The following is a 13,493-nucleotide window of genomic DNA, read 5'->3' on the forward strand; positions in this document are numbered from 1 at the left end:
GTTATTTGTTGTTTTTCCCTTGCTGCTTTTAATATGCTTTCTTTGTATTTAATTTTTGACAGTTTGATTAATATGTGTCTTGGCGTATTTCTCCTTGGATTTATCCTGTATGGGACTCTCTGTGCTTCCTGGACTTGATTAACTATTTCCTTTCCCATATTAGGGAAGTTTTCAACTATAATCTCTTCAAATATTTTCTCAGTCCCTTTCTTTTTCTCTTCTTCTTCTGGAACCCCTATAATTCGAATGTTGGTGCGTTTAATGTTGTCCCAGAGGTCTCTGAGACTGTCCTCAGTTCTTTTCATTCTTTTTTCTTTATTCTGCTCTGCAGTAGTTATTTCCACTATTTTATCTTCCAGGTCACTTATCCGTTCTTCTGCCTCAGTTATTCTGCTATTGATCCCATCTAGAGTACTTTTAATTTCATTTATTGCGTTGTTCATCGTTGCTTGTTTCATCTTTATTTCTTCTAGGTCCTTGTTAACTGTTTCTTGCATTTTGTCCATTCTACTTCCAAGATTTCGGATCATCCTTACTATCATTATTCTGAATTCTTTTTCAGGTAGACTGCCTATTTCCTCTTCATTTGTTAGGTCTGGTGCGTTTTCATCTTGCTCCTTCATCTGCTGTGTGTTTTTCTGTCTTCTCGTTTTGCTTATCTTACTGTGTTTGGGGTCTCCTTTTTGCTGGCTGCAGGTTCATAGTTCCCGTTGTTTTTGATGTCTGTCCCCAGTGGCTAAGGTTGTTTCAGTGGGTTGTGTAGGCTTCCTGGTGGAGGGGACTAGTGCCCGTGTTGTGGTGGATGAGGCTGGATCTTGTCTCTCTAGTGGGCAGGTTCACGCCTGGTGGTGTGTTTTGGGGTGTCTGTGGCCTTACTATGATTTTAGGCAGCCTCTCTGCTAATGGGTGGGGTTGTGTTCCTGTTTTGCTAGTTGTTTGGCATAGGTTGTCCGGCACTGTGGCTTGCTGGTCATTGAGTGAAGCTGGGTGCCGGTGTTAAGATGGAGGTCTCTGGGAGATTTCCGCTGTTTAGTATTATGTGGAGCTGGGAGGTCTCTTGTTGACCAGTGTCCTGAGGTTGGCTCTCCTACCTCAGAGGCAGAGCCCTGACTCCTGGCTGGAGCACCAAGAGCCTTTCATCCACACGGCTCAGAATAAAAGGGAGAAAAAGTAGAATTAGTAGAAGTATGAGGAAAGAAAGAAGGAAAGGAGGAAAGGAAGGAAGGAAGAAAGAAGCAAAGAAGGAAAGAAAGGAGGGAGGGAGGGAGGAAGGAAGGAAGGAGGGAAAGAAGGAAAAAAGACAGAAAGAAAGAAGATACAGTAAAAATAAAATAAAGTATAATATAGTTATTGAATTAAAAAATATTTAGGAAAAAGAAAAGGGACGGATAGAACCTTAGGATAAATGTTGGAAGCAAAGCTATACAGAGAAAATCTTACACAGAAGCATACACATACACCTTCACAAAAAGAGGTAAAGGGGGAAAAATGATAAATCTTGCTCTCAGAGACCACCTCCTCAATTTGGGGTGATTCGTTGTCTAAAGGAGGGAAGGAAGGAAGGAAGGAAAGAAAGAACGAAGGTAAAGTATAATAAAGTTATTACAATTAAAATTAATTATTAAGAAAAAAAATTTTTTTTAAAAACCATGGACGGATAGAGCCCTAGGACAAATGGTGGAAGCAAGAGTATACAGACAAGATCTCACACAGAAGCATACACGTACACATTCACAAAAAGAGGAAAAGGGAAAAAAATCATAGATCTCGCTCCTAAATTCCACCTCTTCAATTTGGGATCATTCCTTGTCTATTCATGTATTCCACAGATGCAGGTACATCAAGTTGATTGTGGAGCTTTAATCCGCTGCTTCTGAGGCTGCTGGGAGAGATTTCCCTTTCTCTTTGTTCTCACAGCTCACAGGAGCTCAGCTTTGGATTTGGCCCTGCCTCTGCATGTAGGTCGCTGGAGGGCGTCTGTTTTTTGCTCAGACAGGACGGGGTTAAAGGAGCCGCTGATTCGGGGGCTCCGGCTCACTCAGGCCGGGGGTGGGGGGGGGGGGAAGGAGGGACACTGCGTGCGGGGCGGGCCTGCGGCGGCAGAGGCCTGCGTGACGTTGCTCCAGCCTGAGGCCCGCCGTGCGTTCTCCCGGGGAAGTTGTCCCTGGATCCCGGGAACCTGGCAGTGGCGGGCTGCACAGGCTCCGCGGAAGAGGGGTGTGGAGAGTGACCTGTGCTCGCACACAGGCCCCTTGGTGGCGGCAGCTGCAGCCTTAGCGTCTCCCGCCCGTCTCTGGGGTTCGCGCTTTTAGCCGCGGCTCGCGCCCGTCTCTGGGGTTCGCGCTTTTAGCCGCGGCTCGCGCCCGTCTCTGGAGTTCCTTTAAGCAGCGCTCTTAAACCCCTCTCCTCGCGCACCAGGAAACAAAGAGGGAAGAAAAAGTCTCTTGCCTCTTCGGCAGGTGCAGGCTTTTCCCCGAACTCCCTCCCGGCTAGTAGTGGTGCACTAACCCCTTCAGGCTATGTTCAAGCCGCCAACCCCAGTCCTCTCCCTGCGCTCCGTCCAAAACCGAAACCCGAGCCTCAGCTCGCAGCCCCGCCCGCCCCGGCGGGTGAGCAGACAAGCGTCTCGGGCTGGTGAGTGCCGGTCGGCACCGATCCTCTGTGCGGGAATCTCTCCGCTTTGCCCTCCGCACCCGTGTTGCTGTGCTCTCCTCTGCGGCCCCGAAGCTCCCCCCTCCGCCACCCGCAGTCTCCGCCCGCGGAGGGGCTTCCTAGTGTGTGGAAACTTTTCCTCCTTCACAGCTCCCTCCCACTGGTGCAGGTGCCGTCCCTATCCTTTTGTCTCTGTTTTTTCTGTTTTTCTTTTGCCCTACCCAGGTACGTGGGGAGTTTCTTGCCTTTTGGGAGGTCTGAGGTCTTCTGCCAGCGTTCAGTAGGTGTTCTGTAGGAGTTGATCCACGTGTAGATGTATTTCTGGTGTATCCGTGGGGAGGAAGGCGATCTCCACGTCTTACTCTTCCGCCATCTTCAAGGTCTCTTCTGAGGCATTTTTATTTTAAATGAAGCCTCTCCAGGATTTCCCTTTAGGCATATGTTAATAGTGAATGATATTCTCAGGAAATGAAAAGGTTCATTTCTTTCAGAGAGGTACTATGACATGAGGTAATACACGTATGGGTTCTGGAATCACAAACTGAATTTGTGTCCCAGGTCTGTCACTTATTAGCTCTGTGATTGACCTTGACCAACTTACTTAACTTCTCCAAGCCTTTGTTTCTTCTTCTCTCACATAAAGATAAAAACCTACTCGTAGTCATGAGAGAAATGCAAATCAAAACTACAATGAGGTATCACCTAATACCAGTCAGAATGGCTATCATCAAAAACTCTACAAACAATAAATGCTGGAGAGGGTGTGGAGAAAAGGGAACCCTCTTGCACTGTTGGTGGGAATGTGAATTGATACAGCCACTATGGAGAACAGTATGGAGGTTCCTCAGACAACTAAAAAGAGAACTACCATACAACCCAGCAGTCCCACTACTGGGCATATGCCCGGAGAAGACCATAATTCAAAAAGAGTCATGGACCACAATGTTCATTGCAGCTCTATTTACAATAGCCAGGACATGGAAGCAACCTAAGTGTCCATTGACAGACGAATGGATAAAGAAGATGTGGCACATAGATACAATGGAATATTACTCAGCCATAAGAAGAAACGAAACTGAGTTATTTGTAGTGAGGTGGATGGACCTAGAGTCTGTCATACAGAGTGAAGTAAGTCAGAAAGAGAAAAACAAATACCGTATGCTAAGACATATATATGGAATCTAAGGAAAAAAAAATGGTCATGAAGAACCTAGGGGCAAGACGGGAGTAAAGACGCAGACCTACTAGAGAATGGACTTGAGGACACGGGGAGGGGGAAGGGTAAGCTGGGACAAAGTGAGAGCGTGGCATGGACATATATACACTACCAAATGTAAAATAGATAGCTAGTGGGAAGCAGCCGCATAGCAAAGGTAGATCAGCTCAGTGCTTTGTGACCACCTAGAGGGGTGGGATAGGGAGGGTGGGAGGGAGACGCAAGAGGGAGGAGATATGGGGATAGATGTATATGTATAGCTGATTCCCTTTGTTATACAGCAGAAACTTAACACACCACTGTAAAGCAATTATGCTCCAATAAAGATGTTAAAAAACAAAACTACCCACTTGTAGGGTGGTTACAGGCCTCAGTGAGATAAGGCATCTGCTATATAGTATTCATTCATTCCACACTTTTTTCTTGAGTGCATCCTATGGGCCAGGCTTCTTTCTAAACATTGGGAGGATAAATTTAAAAAACAAACAATATCCCTGTTTTCAAGGAGCTTACTTTGTTGTGGAGACAGATGGACAATAAACACATAAACAAATGCGCACACACACACACACACACACACACACACACACACACACACACACAGAGTGGTCCCTCTGTATCCTCGGGGGATTGGTTCCAGGACCCTCCATAGATACCAAAGTCCAAAGATGCTCACGTCCCTTGCAGTCAGCTTTCCGTATCCACAGATGCGGAACGTGTGGATACGGAGGGCCGACTGTGTATGTCATGTCAGGTGGTAATAAGTGCTATAAAGAAAACCAAAACATAGTGCAGGGGAGTAGGAGTGATAAGGAGTCCCTCTTTTAGATAAAGTGTCAGAGAAGAGCTCTCCAGTAAAGTGATGTTTGACAGAGACCTAAAGGAAAGGAGGGTGCCAGCTATGTGGAATTCTGGGGGAGAGCTGGGAATAGCAAGGGCAGAGGCCCTGAGGAGCTTGCTTGGTGTGCTCAAGGAACAGCCGGAGTTCCAGTGTGTCTGGCACACAGAATGATAGGCCCTCACATTGGAAAGGTGGCTGGGTTGCTGGTCAGGTCAGGCCTCCTAATATGATGTGACTTTGGTTTTAAAGTATCATTCTGCCTACCATACCGAAAATATATTGTTGGAAGGGTAGAATCAGGGAGGTAGCCGATAAATGGTGGCTACGATTCTTAATTATCATTAAGAAGTATAGTAGTCATCTAACTTCAAATCCTTTTCTTGGGTAATGTCTAGAACTCCCGCTCTACGTATGAGTGCCTTGTCTGTTGAGATCATTGGCTTTTTCTTCCAGTGGGGAAGCTTTGTAAAAGTTTTAACAGAATTGAACAGAACACTATTTTCCTATACTGGTATTCTTAGGGTGGAGGAAAAAGAAAGTACTCATATTTGCGTTTTTAAGGGTGTGGAATTTCTGATATTTATGTGACCTATGCTTGCCCTCTAGTGGCAGTGAATAAAATGCCCTGTGATTATAGAAAGAGCTCCTGTATGGAGTGTTAGCGCTGAAAGGGATCTTTAGCGATTTTGTTTTACAGATGAGGAAACTGAGGCCCGAGGAGAGTGATTTGCCTGTGGTCATTCTGCTTACTAGCAGAGCTGAGCCAAGCCTGTCTCTTGATGTGTCTCTTGACTCCTAGTCCTTTTTTCTTTCTATCAAGCCTTGCTACCTGTTGTCCTTGTAAATGACAGTGTTTCATGACTTCATTTAACCATCTACATGTTGAGACCTTATTATGTGTTCAGTATTTTCCTAGATGCTGTGGGGCTTACAGAGAAGAATAACTTAGGCTCATTGTCTACAGGGATCTTACAACCAGTCAGAGAGACAGGATCCACTTAAGTCAAATGACAATATAAGTCAGTAGTACAAGTGATAGTCCAAAGCAATATGTAGTTAAATGTCAAATGCGTGATACAGGGTATAAATGCTAAGAGTTCACAAAACTGAGGAACCACTGAGACTAGAGGGTTCCCATCTTTATCCCTTTGGTTCCTTATTTTATTCATTTATTCAGTCATCCCTCAAATATTTATTGAGCACCTACTATGGGTCACATATTGTACTGGATGCTGGGACTATAATGGGAACGAGTTAGACAACATACCTACTCTAGTTGGGGTAGAGAGATTATAAATAAGTAAGTCACATTGCATAGGGATGAGTGCTGTGAAGAAAATAGAACAGGTTAATGGGCTCTGGCATGACCAGGAGTGCAGTCAAGATGGACTTGTCAGGGAAGGCCTGTCTAGGAGATGACACCATTTCAAGCTGAAAAGAAGCTGATGGGAGGAAGACAGCCATAGGTGATAAAGCTGTTTAAAAGGATGACAGAATATTGCAGCAGGTGTAAACACTTTGCAGTGGGATGTGTGGAAAGAAGAAAAACGAAGAACGTAGCTAGAGCACATTGAGCAGCAAAGCAGGAGGATGGCCTCAGATGAGTGGGGAGTGATAGGCAGGGTACATGTAGGACGGGGAGCCCGTCACAACTTTCTGTTCGTGGTGGTTGGTTTTGTTTGTAACAGAGGGAAATGACATTGTGGAATTTGGCTTTCCAAAAGAACCCTCTGGCTGCTGTGTGGAGAGTAAATTCCAGAGGAACAGTACTGGTGCAGGGAGATCACTTCTGCATGGAAGGTCCGTCTCTCTTTTCTACTTGATGTGATCCTACTTAACGATCCTTGAACCTTCCTCCTTTCTGAAGCCTCATATGACATTCCCTCCTCACTGGCCGACTCGGCTGCTTCTGCCTCTGTACGCCTTGTATATACCGCTGTTGTACTGTTTAGTGTTTGTATCGCAGTGATTTAGTTCCATGTGTTTTCCCCCCATAGTCTGTGAACTTCTTGATGGTAGGAACCATGTTTTTTTTTATGTGCTTGGCAATTGAAAGTTCATTCAGTATGCCTTTGTTGAATGAGTGAATGAATGGCTTCACTGAATTGGGGGTTTGAACTTGACTGGGAAGGGCGGCGAGGATTTGGCTACAAAGTGTGAACAAAGGTAGCAGTGCATTGATATATTCAAGGAGCAGTCGAGACACCAGTGTGGCCTCGTGAAGAATGATGAGTGTTAAGGTTAAGAGTGTAAGCTGGGTCTTAAGTAACTTAGACTTAATACCTGGGTCAGAGTTTCTCAAACTTGGCACTATTGACATTTGGGGCAGGATAAGTCTTTGTTGTAAAGGGCTGTCCTGTTCACTGGAGGGTGTTTAGAAGCATCTCTGGCCTATCCACTAGATGTCAGTAGCGCGCGCGCACACACACACACACACACACACACACACACACACACAGCCAATTGTGACAGCTCAAAACGTTTCTGGACATTGGGGTTGGGTTGTGGCACATGGTCTCTGGTTGAGAACCACTGCCCTAGGTCATGGGGAAGCATCAGAAGAATCTTGTTGGTGGCACAGGGTGGCCTGATGTAACCCCTATTTGAGGAGGATTAAGTTTTGGAAATGAGAGACATATTGGGAGCGAGGAGGAAGTGTACATAGACCTACTAGAAAATTATTAGACTATTTTGGTTATAGGTTAGAGTTCTGAAAAAGGGCGATGGCTGTAAGGATAGAAGAGAGAGGGCAAAAGGAAGGGAAAACCTGAAGGATAGACCATGGGTTCCCTGAGCTCAGTTTCTTGCCTTATGCATCCGATTGAAGAGAGGCTGCCCGGAAATCTCAGAGGTCACTGTTGAGGTGATTCAAATACAGATGAGAAAAGCCTGAAAAGGGAAGCTGAGAGTAAGGATGGCAACATAGAGCAAGAGTAAGGGAAGCTATGAAAGGTAAATGCTGAGTTCCTTAGTACAGAGACTTGTTTTACCCGTGTCTGTATTTCCCAGGGCACTAAATATTGAATTGGTGTAGAAGGTGCTCAGTGAGGTTTTTTTGGTTGGCCAGTTGACTAAATGATTGAGTGAATGAATGAGTGAATAAATGAATGCGGAGAGAAGGGAAGTAAGAAGGAAGACATTTTACATATTTAGCTGCTTGTATCATTTCTATGTATACACGGACATATTTCTTCTCTTTGATGTCAAGATACTGATCAGTAGAGATGAGTGTTAGCACTTTGAAGAAGTGTATTGTGAGATGTTAGAATGCGGAACTGCCTCAGCTTGTGGATGGTGCTAGTGTAAAGCCAATTATATATAGAAACACCCTTTATTGAATCCCACGTAACTTCTCGCCACAAAGTAATGGCCCACTTGCCCCTGTAAAACACACGAACTTGGGGGCTGGTAGGCCCGTCTCCATTACCTCCAAACATGCCTGCTCCTCGCCCCGATTGAGTGTTGGTTTACCAAGAGCCTGTTGTCTTTATTCCAAAACCTGTTGATCCCAGTTATACTTATCTTCAATAGAGCATTTAATATTAAATGAACTAAGAGAATCTGAGTGCCAAAATAGAGATGTGGCTAAAGTAACTGACAAAGTCCCCTATCCCCTGAAGCTCGTGTTTAAAGTGAGCTTATAATCTAGTGAATGTAGTTTTCATTACTTAATTTTTTGTTGTTTCACCTTTGCAAGTTATATCATATTTTGATTTATTTTCATAACTAATAATGACTTATTTTAGTGTTTGCATGCCATGGAGATCCAAGTCATGATACAGTTTCTACCTGTAATTCTTATGCAACTCTTCCGAGTCCTCACAAATATGACCCATGAAGATGACGTGCCTATCAACTGCACCATGTGAGTTTCAGTGTCATAATACCAAGACGCAACTTTTGTTTCCTTTTGCATTTCTTCATTTGAAATATAAATTTATCTTCCAAAGTCAGAAATCTAATATGAGTTTTCTCTAGTTTCATACTTCTCAGACCAGGGGACTTATATCCCCAGGGACAGATGATACCAGAAACCATAGGATAAACTTCCTCAACCAGAGGTTCTAAAGCTGCTGCATGTTAGAAGCTTTTAAAAATGTCTGTTCCCGGACCATACTTCATACCAATTAAACCAGAATCTCTGAAGGTGGAACTCAGCATCAGTATTTTTCTTTTTTAAGTTTCCCTGATGATTCCCTAATGCAAGCGAGTTTGAGAACCATTGCCCTTGACCAGTCTTGTCCAATAGAACTTTCTCCAGTCGTGGAAATGTTCTATACCTGTGCTTTCCAATATGGTGGCCGTTAGCCACATTTAGCTGTTGAGCACTTGAAATGTGGCTAGTGTAACTGAGGAACTGAAGTTTTTTTTTGTTTTTTTTTTTTCTTTGCGGTACGCGGGCCTCTCACCTCTGTGACCTCTCCCGTTGCGGGGCACAGGCTCTGGACGCGCAGGCCCAGCAGCCATGGCTCAAGGGCCCAGCCGCTCCGCGGCATGTGGGATCCTCCCGGACCGGGGCACGAACCCGCGTCCCCTGCATCGGCAGGCGGACTCTCAACCACTGCGCCACCAGGGAAGCCCAGGAACTGAAGTGTTAATCGTAGTTAATTTTAATTCATTTAATCGCCACTTGTGACTAGTGGCTCTCACATTGGACAGAGTGGCCCTAGGCCATCAAATTGTACTCGAAAGAATAATGGAGTGTTCTTTTTATATGAAAACAAACAAGGATGTATTGTAGAGTAGGATGCAAAATGCACCTGAATTTTGAAATTAAAACAGGAGTTTTCCAAAAAATTGTGAGCTCAGTGCTGGCTCTTTCTGGCTTTGCTGCTTCTGCTGTTGCCACTTCTGTTGAGCCTCTCTTGGAGCCTCAGGGCTGAAGCTCCACACACCTCCATACTGTTTGCTCTTCTCTGCTGCTGGGCATAGTCTGGTTGCAAATTTAAAAAGCATTATTCTAGGCCAGTTGTTCTGAAAATGTGGTTCCCAGACCAGCAGCATTAATATCACCTAGGAGCTTATTAAAAATGCTAATCATTGAACTTCACCCCAGACCTAAAAAATCAGAAACTCTGGGAGAGGGGTGAGCACTAGTACCCTCCAGGTGTTTCTGAGGCACGCTAAAGTTGGAGAACCACTGCTGGTCTCATAATTTTAAAACTTTCTATGAATCTTAGGTTTACTTCCAATTTTAGTTCATATCATTGTACCTGCTCTGTCTCTCCCTTCCCTTTTCCCCCATCTGTTGTCATGCTTAACATTTTTTTTCTATTCTTTTCCTTTTATTCTCACTAGAGGGGATTTCAATATTTACCTTACTGAAGGTGTTTTTTTTTTTTTTTACACTATATGGTAGTGGTTATGACCATACTTCAAATGTGGTTTAGAAAGGAGATGAAATATCTGGGTTGCCAAAATAAAATATCCGTCTTTTGAACCAGGAAACATATTCTACAAGACCCTGAGCGTGTTAGATGCTGAAATCTCTGTTAGACCCAAACTAAGATGACATTTAATGCAGTCATCTCACCTTTAATTATTTAGGCAGTATTAGGTATTTTTAGGGTTAAGTATGATGGTTTTATCGAACAATCAAACTATAGTGGTTAATTGTAGCCTGACATGCTGACTTTTGTGAATGTTGTTTCAGGGTTCTCTTACATATCGTGTCAAAGTGCCATGAAGAAGGCTTGGATAATTATTTAAGATCCTTCATAAAGGTTTGTGGAGTAAAGCTTTCTTTCTGAGCAGTTTGTCTTCCGAGAGAATTTTGTCTCACAGCTCGTTTTCTTTGATTGTAGTATAGCTTCCGACCTGAAAAACCCAGTACTCCTCAGGCCCAGCTGATACATGAAACTCTGGCTACTACGATGATAGCGGTATTGAAACAGTCTGCAGACTTTTTAGCAATAAACAAACTGCTAAAGGTAAGGGCACAGGACACGGCAGGCAAGAAAAGCAGCCAGAGATATGCTTGTTTGATACCCTCCCATTTCACTTCTAGTCTTTCATCGTTTCCTCGTGTGACTTTCCTTTTCCTCACCACTTTACCTACACATCCTTTTCCCCCAAGTTCTCCACAGAACCTCCTTCATTCCCTTCACCCTTCCCACCCCATCCTGCCCACAGTCGAATGTGTAATAGGAAGAATTTTGGAGGAGATAGACCTGGGCTAGAATCCTCTATTCACTGCATAATAGTTCTGTGACCCGGAGCCTGTTACTTAGCAGTCCTGAGCCTCCACTTCCTCACTTCTAAAATATAAGCAAAGCATTTAACGTGTTGTTTCTGGCACATAGTAGGCACTCAAATGGTGGCTCTTATTATTGTCATGTTTTTACTATTCCTGTTAATAATGGTAGAATTTCAGTTTTGGGTATTTTACGATGTATCTGCTTGAGGCTTCTCTGTACCCTTCAAATTACACTTACACAAACACCTCTGCTACTTGGGCTGGCCCCAGTGTTGTACCAAGGGCAGGGTTGGGTCCCCCACTGGGTGCAGGCCATAATACAATTCACTGTCTATAGAGAATTTAAAAGCAATACTAAAGTAAACTAAAAGTTGGTTTTCTCTTATCACCACATGTAGGCAACTCAAAGCAGTGTCAGTGATAAAACACCCCTCCCCACTGAGTTAAACATTCCCACCAAACAGCCTTTGTATATCACCAGCCAGCCCTAAGGTACACGACTACCTTTTTGCCAACACAGTTTGAAGGTATCCTGTGGGACTTGGACAATTGCGATCACTTTAAAATGTTACTAAAGTTCAGAGACAAAATCCATAGTGATTCGTCAACCTCTGCTAAGCTTCAAGGATTTGGGTAACTATTAAAGATTGATTTGTATTTATTTGTTTATTTTAGTACTCATGGTTTTTCTTTGAAATTATTGCAAAGTCTATGGCCACATACTTGTTGGAAGAGAATAAAATTAAGGTAAGTAGGCTCAAGAATAATATTTAACATAGACAAAGAAGGCTAATCTTATTCACAGGTAGCCGTGACATGCAAATCCTCTTTTATATTTTAAGGGCTCTTAGCCCTTAGCTTTTTCAATTTTGCTTAAAACAAGCAAAAAAACAATGGATGTATTGCAAAAATCTGACAGTTCATATGTTTTCAAAGTCTAATCGTCAGAGACTCTTCCACATAGTTTCCTGTGAGGTATTTGCCATGTTAAATGCATTATCTTTGAAGCTTTCCTTTTGTCTTGTGGTTTTAAAATGTCTATGTCAGAACATTCATTTGGAAGAAGAACAAGTACCAAATAAGAAAGAACCATTCTCTTAGAAAGGTCGAAGGCACGTACAAAGTTAAAAACACTTTATGTAATAATACATGTGTTCCTGGCATGTGCTGTATACATTTAGTCATATTTTTAAACTCTTTCGAAAGTACGAAGAAATTTTCTTAGCTATAGGAATTGAAAGCTAAGATTTGTGAAGTAAAAAATATTCATCTCATACTTATCATTTTTATCAGAATCTTCACAGAGCAGGTTTACTAAAATTGAGATGCATGGATACATGTATACTTTGTGTGTCAGGAAAAACATGGAATGAACAAACGGATGTGTCTGTATCTCAGGAACACGATTCCAAAGTTGGGTCAGAATGACCTACTCTTGTTCATGATTTCAGTCAGTTATGGTATTGGATGTCCAGATAGTTCCTATAATGATCTAAAGTATATACTGAACTAGCCATGTCATTTTTAAGTTGGGAGAAAAATTAAACTCCAGTTAAAAACACATTTTTATACAGAATGTGTCTGAAAATAAAAACAGCAATTGATTTAGATCTTTTGCAACTCTTTTTTCTATGCCTATTTAATTTAAGCTTCCCAGAGGCCAGAGATTTTCTGAGGCATATCATCATGTCTTACATTCATTGCTTCTTGCAATAATTCCTCACGTGACTATTCGCTATGCAGAGATTCCTGACGAGTCCAGAAACGTCAATTATAGTTTGGCTAGCTTCCTGAAGGTGAGTTAAAGGCAGCCAGAACATGGTAAGGAATTATTCTTCACCGATATGGTCTTTAAAGCCAAAGAAAAAAAATTACCTACTTTCTAGAGACTCAGCTAGGCTGCTGGAGAAACTTTTGACTGAATTAATCCATCAATTCAGTTAAACAGCCATGTTTGATCCCCCACCCCCAATGGTTAATTAATTAAATCAGAGGGAGGTCCCACATAGGTGGCTTAACCAGAAGGCACGTCTTGCTGGTTTTACATGGTGTTTCTCAGAAATATTAATTTGAATGCCTTTAGGTGGGGCCTGTACTTTCTAGGTTGCCACAAACCCCACCACTCCTTAGTATACCCCGACACTCTATACATTTAAATAGCTTCTCAGACCCTGTTGGCCGCTGAGTTTGTAACTCTTGAACTAAAGGCACAGTCTACACGTTGCTAATATAATCACCATCTACTTGTTGCTAATACATGTAAATGAAAATTGTTGCTTTTGGTCAGTGAGACTATTTTGAGAGATGTCAGAAACTCCTGTATTTATGAAAGATAGCACGTTTCTCATTATTGTATTTTGTTATTCTCCGTATGTAAGGGGCAGTGCTGGAATGCGATTGTTCTAGAAAGTGGGTAATAATAATATTTGATTTGCTGCAGAGAAGGGGCATGGGTTTGTAAGGCACTTAGTTTTTACTTCACTCCCCATCTTCTCACAGCCTTTCATCATGTCTCAACCTTATCTTAAGAACCTCATAGTCAATAATCCACCCAAGCAGTTTTAGTATCTCACATACCCTTGTTTTCT

General features: G+C 42.9%; 1 protein-coding gene across 7 annotated transcripts in view; it reads left to right on the forward strand.

Moving 5' to 3' along the window:
• Positions 1-13,493, forward strand: part of DOCK11 (dedicator of cytokinesis 11) — a 217,683-nt gene that overhangs the window by 99,444 nt on the left and 104,746 nt on the right. For all 7 annotated transcript variants that reach the window (XR_003796312.1, XM_029240008.1, XM_029240010.1 and 4 more), the window contains 5 exons: positions 8,456-8,574; positions 10,363-10,432; positions 10,514-10,639; positions 11,581-11,652; positions 12,555-12,701. Coding sequence is in view for 6 of the 7 variants with exons in the window: in XM_029240008.1 (XP_029095841.1) it covers positions 8,456-8,574; positions 10,363-10,432; positions 10,514-10,639; positions 11,581-11,652; positions 12,555-12,701 (534 nt within the window). In the remaining variant the exon portion in view is untranslated. The remainder of the gene's footprint in view (positions 1-8,455; positions 8,575-10,362; positions 10,433-10,513; positions 10,640-11,580; positions 11,653-12,554; positions 12,702-13,493) is intronic.

The sequence above is a fragment of the Monodon monoceros genome, unplaced genomic scaffold (assembly GCF_005190385.1).
Source record: "Monodon monoceros isolate NGI ecotype Baffin Bay Population unplaced genomic scaffold, NGI_Narwhal_1 Super_Scaffold_22, whole genome shotgun sequence".
NCBI classification, from domain to species: domain Eukaryota; kingdom Metazoa; phylum Chordata; class Mammalia; order Artiodactyla; family Monodontidae; genus Monodon; species Monodon monoceros.